At 42.4% G+C, this 12,996-nt stretch overlaps 1 protein-coding gene across 1 annotated transcript in view; it reads left to right on the top strand.

Annotated features, from left to right (window-relative positions):
• The first annotated feature begins 2,856 nt into the window (after positions 1-2,856).
• LOC109864906 (sideroflexin-5) overlaps positions 2,857-12,996 on the top strand; it is a 31,155-nt gene continuing 21,015 nt past the window's right edge. Inside the window, exon 1 of the mRNA XM_020452972.2 lies at positions 2,857-3,003. Within this exon, the coding sequence (XP_020308561.1) occupies positions 2,947-3,003 (57 nt within the window). The 5' untranslated portion in view covers positions 2,857-2,946. The remainder of the gene's footprint in view (positions 3,004-12,996) is intronic.

The raw sequence follows: 12,996 nt of genomic DNA, 5'->3' as shown, positions 1-12,996 counted from the left end.
ATGGCATTGAGGAGTATACTCCCTTAGTCATCGACTTCATCAATAAGTGCATCGACAACGTTGTCCCCACAGTGACCGTATATACATATCCCAACCAGAAGCCATGGATTACAGGCAACATCTGCATCGAGCTAAAGTCTAGAGCTGCCGCTTTCAAGGAGTGGGACACTAATCCAGACGCTTATAAGAAATCCCACGACTCCCTCAAACGAACCATCAGACAGGCAAAGCGTCAATACAGGATTAAGATTAAATCCTACTACACCGGCTCTGATGTTCGTTGGATGTGGCAGGGCTATAAAAACTATTACAGACTACAAAGTGAAACCCAGCCGTGAGCTGCCCAGTGACGAGAGCCTACTGGACGAGCTAAATGCCTTTTATGCTTGCTTTGAGGCAAGCAACACTGAAGCATGCATGAGAGCACCAGCTGTTCCGGACGACTGCGTGATAATGCTCTCAGTAGCCAATGTGAGCAAGACCTTTAAACAGGTCAACATTCACAAAGCCGTGTGGCCAGACAGATTACCAGGACGTGTACTCATAGCATGCGCGGACCAACTGGCAAGTGTCTTCACTGACATTTTCAACGTCTCCCTGACCGAGTCTAATACCTACATGTTTCAAGCAGACTAGAATAGTCCCTGTGCCCAAGGAAGCGAAGGTAACCTGCCTAAATTATATCCTGCCCCGTAGCACTCACGCTGGTAGCCATGAAGTGCTTTGAAAGGCTGTTCATGACTCACATCAACAGCATCATCCTAGATACCCTAGACCCATTTCAATTTGCATACTGCCCCAAAATACCCACAGATGACGCAATCTCAATCGCACTCCACACTGTCCTTTCCCACCTGAACAAAAGGAACACCTATGTGAGAATGCTATTCATTGACTACAGCTCGGCGTTCAACACCGTAGTGCCCACAAAGGTCATCACTAAGCTAACACCTTCCTCTGCAACCGGATCCTGGATTTCCTGATGGGCCTCCCCAGGTGGTAAGGGTAGGCAATAACACGTCTGCCACGCTGATCCTCAACACTGGGGCCCCTCAGGGGTGCGTGCTTAGTCCCTTCCGGTCCCCCCATGTTCACCCACGTCTGCTTGGCCAAACACGACTCCAACAACATCATGAAGTTTGCTGATGACACAACAGTTGTAGGCCTGATTACCAACAACGATAAGACAGCCTATAGGGAGGAGGTCAGAGACCTGGCAGTATGGTGCCAGATCAACAACCTCTCCCTTAATGTGAGCAAGACTAAGAAGCGGATTGTGGACTACAGGAAAAGATGAGCCGAATAGGCCACCATTAACATCGACAGGGCTGTAGTGGAGCGGGTCGAGACTTTCAAGTTCCTTGGTGTCCACATCACCAACAAACTATCATGGTCCAAACACACCAAGACAGTCGTGAAGAGGGCACAACAGTACCTTTTCCCCCTCAGGAGACTGAAAAGATTTGGCATGGGTACCCAGATCCTCAAAAAGCAGTTCTACAGCTGCACCATCGAGAGCATCCTGAACGGTTGCATCACCGCCTGATATGGCAACTGCTCTGCATTTGACCATAAGGCGCCATAGAGGGTAGTGCGTAGGCCCCAGTACATTACTGGGGCCAAGCTTACTGCCATCCTGAACCTCTATACCAGGTGGTGTCAGAGGAAAAAAAAAAAAATTGTCAAAGACTCCAGTCACCCAGTCCTAGACTGTTCTCTCTGCTACCGCACGGCAAATGCTCCTGGAGCACCAAGTCTAGGACCAAAAGGCTCCTTAATGGCTTCTATCCCCAAGCCATAAGACTGCTGAACAATTAATCAAATGGCCACCCTGACTATTTACATTAACCCCCCAACCCCCCAATATCAGGTTAGTATCAGTTTACACATTGAATGAATGGCTTTGAATTGCTCCAATGTAAAAATGCATGGCTTGTCTTTTCAGTAACTTTATAACAAGACTTCATTCAAACTTCCACATTACAGAAGCTCAAAGGTTGAAGTCAAACATTTCTGGCAAAACTTAAATCAGAATAGCGGTAACCCTAACCTACTGTACAGTAAGCCTACAGCATTTGTATTTAGACCCTTTTCAAACATTGTTTGATCAGCTTCACGCCAGGTATGGGCCGAATCACAAGGAAGTGGTACTGGCTAAGCATGCAGTGTGAGGTCCTTTACACAAACTCGTTCATTTCAAAAATGTCATTGGGTGTTGTGATTAATGCTGTCTTCTGCCGACTCCTAGGCTCATTGTGTAGCCACAGGAGTCTCTTGAGGGGAGGACATCACATAATAATGGCTGGAAAGGAGGGAATGGAATGGCATCAAATACATTGAAACCATGTGTTTGATACCATTCCACTGATTCTGCTCCAGCAATTACTACAAGCCAGTCCTCCCCAATTAAGGTGCCACCAACCTCCTGTGGTACAGACAGTGCAACACTGTGCAAGTAAAATTGGGTCAACAGGGGTTCCTCTGTGAATCTATGTAACATATATGAATGACCACACCACAAGAACCATTATGCAACCTCTCAGCTGATCAGTTCTTTGGGATGTGTAGTCATCTTGACTGACTTTCGCTGTGTAACGCGACATGACAGAAACTACACCTCCCAAGTAACATCGCGATTCATCGCTTCAGTCGTTTCACTGGATTTCCACAGTCACCTATGTCAAAATGTACTATATTGTAAAAACGAATGAAAACTAAAAATTGCTGGACTTGTCTTAATTGAAGGTTGGGCATAAGGTTAGCATTATGGTTAAGATTAGGTTTGAAATCCCATTTTAAGAAGATAATTTGTAGAAATAGGCGGGGTTTATGACTTTGTGGTTGTAGTAACTAGTGACAGCCGTTTCACTGGAAGTATAGCTAGTTCACTACTTAAAAATCCAGTTTCATGATTCACTTCTTTAATAAATCATCTGATTCGCTGTCATGGCGCAATATGCAGCTTGTCCTGCGTTCCAGCTTGGAAGACCTCGATATGATCAGGTAAAGGATATTTTTTTACTAATCACATTGCTATCTCTGAAAAGGTTGCAAAACACAACATCTTTGCAGATCTCCGACCTGTTCCTGCGAGCGCATCGTTATGCTCGCTGCTTTTTACTTTGTAGCGAAAGTTGCCTCTGGTGTCCGCTCGAAAAATGTTTTTGTCTTTGTAGTGCAATTTCTCTTTATGCTCTGTGTAAATGTATAAAAATATGCTACTTTCTTGGAATTAACAAGTAGCGGGGATGTGTTTCGGAGTTGATAGCAGGGTTGGCCGCCCCAGTGTAGCTAGATACTGAAGCTTCTTCATCAATGCTTTGCGGGCATCCAACGTGGTCTCAGAGCATTTCGTATTATTCTGTACGTATATCCGAGATACTTATTTTAGTAAGCTATGTTTCATAGAGCCCCACAGTGGAGGTGTCATAATGCCCATTTTGTGTAGGTTTACAGCTGTGACGTTTTGATAACCATGTAAATCTCTCTCGGACAAGGTGACTTATCAATATATTCGGCTCTATTTCTATTGAAAATGCTAATTAGCATCACAGTAGACATCATGCAAGACTACAAATCCCGGCAAGCTCCTACATATCTCAAGCTGACACCTTTGCTAGGTTAAAGGATCAGTGGAAGGGTTAGGGTTAGGTGAAGGGTTAGCCGACATGCTAAATAGTTGCAAAGTTGCTAAAGTCGTACATGATGAGGTTCGAACACGCAACATTTGGGTTGCTAGATGTTCACTTTATACGCCCACCCATCCAACTTGACCATCCACCCTCCTTTAATTTTTGCCATAAGTTACCTTCTATCTTGTGTAACCATACCAAACGTAACATATCATACTAACTTGAGTGTCCTGGATTTATGTTTACTATGTTACATCTAGTCTATGAGACCAGTCTAGGACCACCTATGGCCATAATAATTATAGAGAGGGAGGAGGAGTCTGTCTGCAAGCGACTTCAGCATTCGTTTTCAGGATTCAGGTTCACTCAATTATTTTAAGTTTTTTTTTTTCTATTGAAAGTTACAGCTGATTTAAGGGATTGTATATCAATTCGCTTTCCTTAAATATTTGTCATCTGATCTATTAGTTTCCGTCTCTGAATTGTTTAATCAAACTTTTCGCAGCCAGCTCCTGATATCAGGGCATACAAACTACAATCTCTGTCCTAAATTAACCTATTGCACATGTGCGCCCAGCATTTATTACACCTTAGTAGACTGCACCTAATATAGAATAGAACAGCCAAAATAGAATAGCTTTATTCTTACTTCTTATGTGACATCCGGAATAGATTTCTAAATTTGTGCAGGTTTATGTCTAGCACAAACTCAAACTTTCAAGAGGGATAAAAAGTGACAATTAAGAATGTAGCTTATGTACACTGAGCAACCATTTCTAAGATTTTATAGTTCATATAAGGAAATCAGTCAATTTAAATAAATAAATAAATTAGGCCCTAATATATGGATTTCACATGATTGGGAATACAGATATGCATGGACCTCAGGATCTTGTCACAGTATCTGTCTGTGCATTCAAATTGCCGTCGATAAAATGCAATTGTGTTCGTTGCCTGTAGCTTATGCCTGCCTGCTCATACCATAACCTCAAGAGGTTGGAGGCGGCTTATGGTAGAGAAATTAATGTAAAATTCTCTGGCAACAGCTCTGGTGGACATTCCTGCAGTCAGAATGTCAATTGCATGCTTCCCTCAACCTGAGACATCTTTGGTATTGTGTTGTGTGACAACTGCACATTTTAGAGTGACCTGTTATTGTCCCCAGCACAAGGTGCACCCAAATCATTCTGTTTAATCAGCTTCTTGATATTCCACACTTGTCAGATGGATATACATAATAAATGCTCACTAACAAGGACTTAAACAAATTTGTGCACAATTTGAGAGAAACAAGCTTTTTGTGCGTATGGAACATTTCTGGGATCTTTTATTTTAGCTCATGAAACATGGGACCAACACTTTACATGTTGCGTTTATATTTTTGTTCAGTATTAGAAGGCTCTTCATTTTCCTAAATAATTTCTCCCCCCTTCTGGCCATTTTAAATATGTTTAGCAAAAAACACTTTAATTTCAGATTTTTGTAGAATATTATGCATCTTCTAAACTGTTGGATAAATCAGACAGTGAAGAGTCTGGGTTATCTCATATTGCAATTTCTGTCTGTCCTTCTCTTTAGAATATCTGTCAAAATGTCCGTCCTGTGAAGTGACTATGCACTTGCAGTGGTCAACTAGACCGATAATGTGACCTTCACGTTGGCTCAAATTGCAACTCTGTTTTCGGAAACCGTTCACGACCGCTGGCAATTAATGAGATTAAAAGGTCTGTAACCTCACTTGTAATTGGCCTTCTGTATAGTGGAATTCAGTGTTCGGCTAGCCTATTTTAAAACAGCTGTGAATGCAATATTATGTTATAAGGAAATTATTTACCTGCTGAAATAGTAAAGCACAAAGTCCAAAGAAAGTCTCATTTGTTGTTGTATGGCCGTCTTTATTGCCTTTATTGCCTTTTTATATATTTTATAGTCATTTCTCATCAAAATGCATGGAGGTGGAATAACAAGAAGCCAATCAATAAGGGACACTTGCCCCTTCGTTGGAACCAACCCAATCCCTCACAGATAACTGATGATAGTAATTTTTATCAGGATATTGCATGGCACCAAGTAGTCTATTCTCAGCGCCAAGAGGCTTAATAACAGTCTATTTAGACTTCCATTTTGCAACCTCTGATGCAATTGCAAAACACAAACAATTTTGTTCATGTGAATTGTTCCAAAAATGATTGAGTCATCCTGCATTTCAAAATTTGGAATTTCATCATTACAAGCATCCATTCATATGTCAAACGAGGGACAGTTTCATTGTTTCACAAATAGAACATCCACCTTTTTTTGTGCCCCAAAAACCTTCAGCACAGTAATATGCAGTAACATTTTCAGTTTATTGCATCAAAGCATTTACAATTAGGCCATCTCGTGAATCAGCATAAATCTCCCTGTCTCGTATTGCAGCCGCACGTGATACCACTCTGCTAGCTGTGTTTTGTATTCTCTGGTGAGCTGAAGCACATGCATAATTAAAGCGGTCTCCTCACATGGAGCCTGTTCTCTTCACCCAGCCATACAAAACAGAGCTACACATATGGGCTGTGAGGACATTATACAGTCTATGGGCTGTGAGGACATTATACAGTCTATGGGCAGTGAGGAGACTGAATAATGAAAGGATACACAGATTTACAGAATGGTAGCGACTATGTTCTTCACAATTCCATGTCACGAGAGGTTGAGGAGCGTGTTTTAAATTAAAACCGAATGTAGGAAAGATAATGAAGATGGAGAAATTAGCTCTCCTTTCTTGGCTTTCTTCACCTGCCCTTCATAGTGATAAGTGGCTCGAAGGCATCTGACTGAAGTTGAAATGTTTCAGTCTATCTGGTTACCAAAAAGACTCTTGGCATGCACTGCCATCAGGCCTTTTCAAACTGTTGGCACACAATGTTCAGCCAGTCCCATCTAGTAAGGGGACTGGAAAAGTGATATGCTTCACCACCAAGTAATGACAATTCTGACTGCGGTGAAGAAAATATGCTCAAGTGCTCTTCAAATCAAATTTTATTAGTCACATGCGCCGAGCACAACAGGTGTAGACCTTACAGTGAAATGCTTACTTACGAGCTCCTAACCACAGTGCAGTTTCAAAAAATCCGGATAAGAATAAGAGAGAAAATAAATTAAAGAGCAGCAGTAAAAAATAACAATATATACAGGGCGTTGCCGGTATAGAGTCAATGTGTGGGGTCACCGGTTAGTTGAGGTAGTATGTACATGTAGGTAGAGTTAATTAAAGTGACTATGCATAGATGACGCCAGTATGGGTAGCCATTTGACCAGATGTTCAGGAGTCTTATGGCTTGGGGGTAGAAGCTGTTTAGAAGCCTAATGGACCTAGACTTGGCACTCCAGGACCGCTTGCCTTGTGGTAGCAGAGAGAACAGTCTATGACTAGAGTGGCTGGAGTCTTTGACAATATTTAGGGCCTTCCTCTGACACCACCTGGTATAGAGGTCCTGGATGGCAGTAAGCTTGGCCCCAGTGATGTACTGGGCCATTCACACTACGCTCTGTAGTGCCTTGCGGTCGGAGGCCGAGCAGTTGCCATACCAGGCAGTGATGCAACCAGTGCTCTCGATGGTGCTGCTGTAGAACCTTTTTGAGGATCTGAGAACCCATGCCAAATCTTTTCAGTCTCCTGAGGGGGAGTAGGTTTTGTCGTGCCCGTTTCACAACTGTCATGGTGTGCTTGGACCATGTTAGTTTGTTGGTGATGTGGAACCCAAGGAACTTGTAGCTCTCAACCTGCTCCACTGTAGCCCCGTCGATGAGAATGAGGGCGTGCTCGGTCCTCCTTTTCCTGTAATCCAGAATCATCTCCTTTGTCTTGATCACTTTGAGGGAGAGGTTGTTGTCCTGGCACCACACGGCCAGGTCTCCTTATAGGCTGTCTCGTTGAAGTTGGTGATCAGGCCTATCACAGTTGTGTCATCTGCAAATTTAATGATGTTGTTGGAGTCGTGCCTGGCCGTGCAGTCATGAGTGAACAGGGAGTACGGGAAGGGGCTGAGCACACATCCTTGAGGGGCCCCTGTGGTGAGGATCAGCGTGGTGGATGTGTTGTTACCTACCTTTACCACCTGGGGGTGGCCCGTCAGCAAGTGCAGGATCCAGTTGCAGAGGGAGGTGTTTAGTCCCAGGCTCCTTAGCTTAGTGATGAGTTTGAGGGCACTATGTTGTTAAGCTATGGTGTTAAGCTGTAGTCAATGAATAGCACTCTCACATAAGTGTCCCTTTTGTCCAGGCGGGAAAGGGCAGTGTGGAGTGCAATAGAGACTGCATCATCTGTGGATCTTTTTGGGCGGTATGCAAATTGAAGTCTAGGGTTTCTGGGATGATGGTGTTGTGAGCCATGACCAGCCTTTCAAAGCACTTCATAGCTACAGACATGAGTGCTATGGGTCAGTAGTCGTTTAGGCAGAGGCACTATGCTGGTCTGTTTAAAACATGTTGGTATTACAGACTCGGACAGGGAGAGGTTGAAAATGTCAGTGAAGACACTTGTTAGTTGATCAGCGCATGCTCGCAGTACACGTGCCTGTAATCCGTCTAGCCCTGCGGCCTTGTGAATGTTGACCTGTTTAAAGGTCTTGCTCACATTGGCTGTGGAGAGCGTGATCACACAGTCTTCCGGTACAGCTGGTGCTCTCATGCATGTTTCAGTGTTATTTGCATCAACGCGAGCATAGAAGCAGTTTAGCTCGTCCGGTAGGCTCGTGTCACTGGGCAGCTCTCGGCTGTGCTTCCTTTTGTAGTCTGTAATGGTTTGCAGGCCCTGTCACGTCCGACGAGCGTCAGAGCCGGTGATTCGATCTTAGTCCTATATTGACAATTTGCCTGTTTCATGGTTCGTCGGAGGGCATAGCGGGATTTCTTATAAGCGTCCGGGTTAGAGTCCCCCACCTTGAAAGCGGCAGCTCTAGCCTTTAGCTCAGTGTGGATGCTGCCTGTAATACATAGCTTCTGGTTGGGGTATGTACGTATGGTCACTGTGGGGACGACGTCAACGATGCACTTACTGATGAAGCCAATGACAGATGCGGTGTACTCCTCAATGACATTGGAGGAATCCCGGAACATATTCCAGTCTGTGCTATGGTTAGCAGATGTTAATGCGAGTGTAGCAAAATTATTGTGCTTCTAGTTCCGACTGTGCAGTAATATCTAACAGGGGAGGCTTGCAAGCTGAAGAACACCATCCCAACCGTGAGGCACGGGGGCGGCAGCATCAAGTTGTGGGGTGCTTTGCTGCACGAGGGACTGGTGCACTTCACAAAATAGATGGCATCATGAGATAGGAAAATTATGTGGATATGGATGACCAGCTGGAAATGTGATACAGTGAAATAATCTTTCTGTAAACAATTGTAGAAAAAGTTACTTGTGTCATGCACAAAGTAGATGTCCTAACCGACTTGCCTAAACTATAGTTTGTTAACAAATCATTTGTGGAGTGGTTGAAAAACAAGTTTTAATGACTCCAACCTAAGTGTACAGTGGGGCAAAAAAGTATTTAGTCAGCCACCAATTGTGCAAGTTCTCCCACTTAAAAAGATGAGAGAGGCCTGTAATGTTCATCATAGGTACACTTCAACTATGACGGACAAAATGAGGAAAAAAATCCAGAAAATCACATTGTAGGATTTTTTTATGAATTTATTTGCAAATTATGGTGGAAAATAAGTATTTGGTCAATAACAAAAGTTTCTCAATACTTTGTTATATACCCTTTGTTGGCAATGACAGAGGTCAAACGTTTTCTGTAAGTCTTCACAAGGTTTTCACACACGGTTGCTGGTATTTTGGCCCATTCCTCCATGCAGATCTCCTCTACAGCAGTGATGTTTTGGGGCTGTTGCTGGGCAACACGGACTTTCAACTCCCTCCAAAGATTTTCTATGGGGTTGAGATCTGGAGACTGGCTAGGCCACTCCAGGACCTTGAAATGCTTCTTACGAAGCCACTCCTTCGTTGCCCGGGCGGTGTGTTTGGGATCATTGTCATGCTGAAAGACCCAGCCACGTTTCATCTTCAATGCCCTTGCTGATGGAAGGAGATTTTCACTCAAAATCTCACGATACATGGCCCCATTCATGCTTTCCTTTACACGGATCAGTCGTCCTGGTCCCTTTGCAGAAAAACAGCCCCAAAGCATGATGTTTCCACCCCCATGCTTCACAGTAGTATGGTGTTCTTTGGATGCAACTCAGCATTCTTTGTTCTCCAAACACGACGAGTTGAGTTTTTACCAAAAAGTTTTGGTGTCATCTGACCATATGACTTTCTACCAATCTTCTTCTGGATCATCCAAATGCTCTCTAGCAAACTTCAGACGGGCCTGGACATGTACTGGCTTAAGCATTCATAAAAAAATCTACAATGTGATTTTCAGGATTTTTTTTCTCATTTTATCTGTCATAGTTGAAGTGTACCTATGATGACAATTACAGGCCTCATCTTTTTAAGTGGGAGAACTTGCACAATTGGTGGCTGACTAAATACTTTTTTGCCCCACTATGTAAACTTCCGACTACAACTGGACCAAGACTGCCAACCTTTGTCTTACCAGATGCCGCTGTTCTATCCTGCCGGTACATTGTATAACCAGCCAGCTGTATGTTGATATTGTCGTCTTTCAGCCTCCGTGAAGCATAAGATGTTACAGTTTTTAATGTCCCGTTGGTAGTTTAATCTTTCCAGTAACTCGTCCAAAGATTGCACGTGTGCTAGCAGGTTTTGCACTGTGTTTTAAGAGTCAACCCACATAGCTGCTCTGTCTTACTTTGTATCCCCTAAACATTAGATCACTGAACTCTACACAACAATTAGCAGGTTAACCACTTTGATTCAATCCACATCAAGTATTTTGATGTTGAGTTATGGGTCCCACTTTAGACAAACAACACGTTAATAAAAAGCATCTGCTAAATGACTATGACTAAAATGTATTAAAGCATTCATAAGCCCTACATGACTTTACAAAGCATCTAAGAGTAATGTCATACTACAGAAAGTGTGATTATAAAAAAGTCCCTACATTTGGTGCTTTGGAAAATGTGGCATAACCCTTTTGTCACCCTTTGCATAACATTGGATTTTCTTCTGGGTGATTTCTGAGCCATGGGCCATCCATATAGGCCTTATTAAAGGGTTTATGAAGGCTTCCTTGAGCCTTAAAAGTGATCTTCTTTAGAGTGGGACCGGATTATTGAAGATGTGCCTATGCAACATTAATGGTATTCAATAAAGCAAAGTATTGGGTGTTTTTGAATTTTGTTCTTCTTGGACCCACCCACACTGTTAAAAATGAAGCGCTTTGTAACACTAAAACTAGTGACGTCTGAGCTGTCACCACCTTAAAGGAGACGAAACCTTAACGTAATGGATGACTGGTGGATTGCATTGAGCCCTGGACTGTTTTGTATGTCTGCTACTGCTGACATTAGCAGTCATTGCAGATATAATACCATATTTCTGTAGATTTTCAAGAATATTAATATGATAAATACCTTACAGATCTTTGAACTGTCTTACTTTATCAATATAAAAATGTGAAAGACCTGTTAATGCTATGTAATTTTGATAATCTGAAGATTTTTGTAATTATTTTCCTGGACAAACGTCGTAATTTTTGTTTTCACAAAAATATATTTTCTTGTGTCCTTTGTTTGAGCATAATGCTGTACATTTGACCTTTTGGAATTACTGATGAGTTTATAAACACTGTAAAAGAGCAGGGAATAAACAACAATAGGAGGGACTCCAATTTGCAGTGATTGGAAACTCCAGGAGAAGGGCTCTAGTTCTGCACGAGACAGGACTGGAAACGCCAAAATAGTGTTTAGGAGCTCAGAAAGAGGAAACAACACCAAAAGGCATTTTATTGTGCACTACACAGGACTCGAAATGCCATAATAATATTTTAATTTCACTGTTAGTCTACACCTGTTGTTTATGAAGGATGTGACATGAAAAGTGATTTATTGAGTCCATGTTCAGTCTACTTATCTCAAGTTTGAATCAGCACAACAGTCCTGAAGACTGAGTTGACTAACGCAGTGTTTTGACAAACAGGAGACCCGGGTTCACATCCACCTTCCCACATGAATGCCCACTTTACACATGTTACCACTGCTATATCTTCCATAGTTCAAAACAAATTGATTGTACCATTATTTATAATCTCATGGGCCTAGCAACTGTAGCCTATAATTAGTGTCAAAGGTTTAAATTCTTCTTTAAAATGTTGACCATCAATCAATAGTTATGCTATTAAAACCATTTGATTGTATGAGAGACAGTCTGACAAAACATTGTTTTTGTGTTTTGATGCTTCCTTTTTAATTTAATTGTATTGTTTACCTTTTATTTAACTAGGCAAGTCAGTTAAGAACAACTTCTCGTTTACAATGACAGTCTACCCCGGCAAAACCCGGACGACGCTGGGCCAATTGTGCGCAGCCCTATGGGACTCCCAGTCATGGCCGGATGTGATACAGCCTGGATTCGAACCAGGGACTGTAGTGACACTGCATCTCAGTGCCTTAGACCACTGCGCCACTCGGGAGTATACACAGAGTCACCAGAAAGGGTTTTCACAACTACCTTAAAAGCACAATTGTTCAGATTGAAGAACTACTTTGGGTGTTTCAGAGTACTCCCATTCTGTTTTGAAAAATATGTAGTATTTCATAACACGTACATTAGGTTTACATTCAAACACCAGATCTCCATTTAGGTGCACTACTTTTCATGGTTTTACTAGACAATGATGGTGTTTTGAGTCTTTCTATTTTAACTGCACTCTGTGCATCACTGACAACATGCGTAGCTGTTGAAGATGTCCTCTCCCTCTTTCCCCCCCCTATATTCTGCAATTGGCTTGCAAGGTTAGCCGACTGAAATGATGCATCGTAGAAATAATTCACATACATTTTATATGTCTGAACTCGAAATCAAAAAGGATTCCCCAAAATAACATGGCGAGCTGTAGTAGAACGTTTATTTTGTGCATTTATCAAAATCCAATCATGGAGCCTGATTTCAGATGTGTCATGTTAACAAGATTAGTAGGTAAATCATTCTTCTTGCACAGTTTAAATCAAACTATTAATCTGACTATTCACAATGATCATATTATTGTGTGCATACTCCGTGCCAGCCGTGTTCCTATTGGTCAGTATAGTGTCGTAACACCAGCCACACTACACGATAAAGGCCCCAAAAATCGGACACTGCCAGAACTGTCGGAGCCTACAACCGCACGTAAAGTACTTAATCGGCAGACCTAGACACTGTCACACTGAATGAGCCAAGATGTCTGACAGTCGTTAATGACCTAAGA

The sequence above is a fragment of the Oncorhynchus kisutch genome, linkage group LG19, assembly GCF_002021735.2.
Source record: "Oncorhynchus kisutch isolate 150728-3 linkage group LG19, Okis_V2, whole genome shotgun sequence".
NCBI classification, from domain to species: domain Eukaryota; kingdom Metazoa; phylum Chordata; class Actinopteri; order Salmoniformes; family Salmonidae; genus Oncorhynchus; species Oncorhynchus kisutch.
Note: the sequence above shows the minus strand (reverse complement) of the source record. Positions and strands in the feature narration are given on the sequence as shown.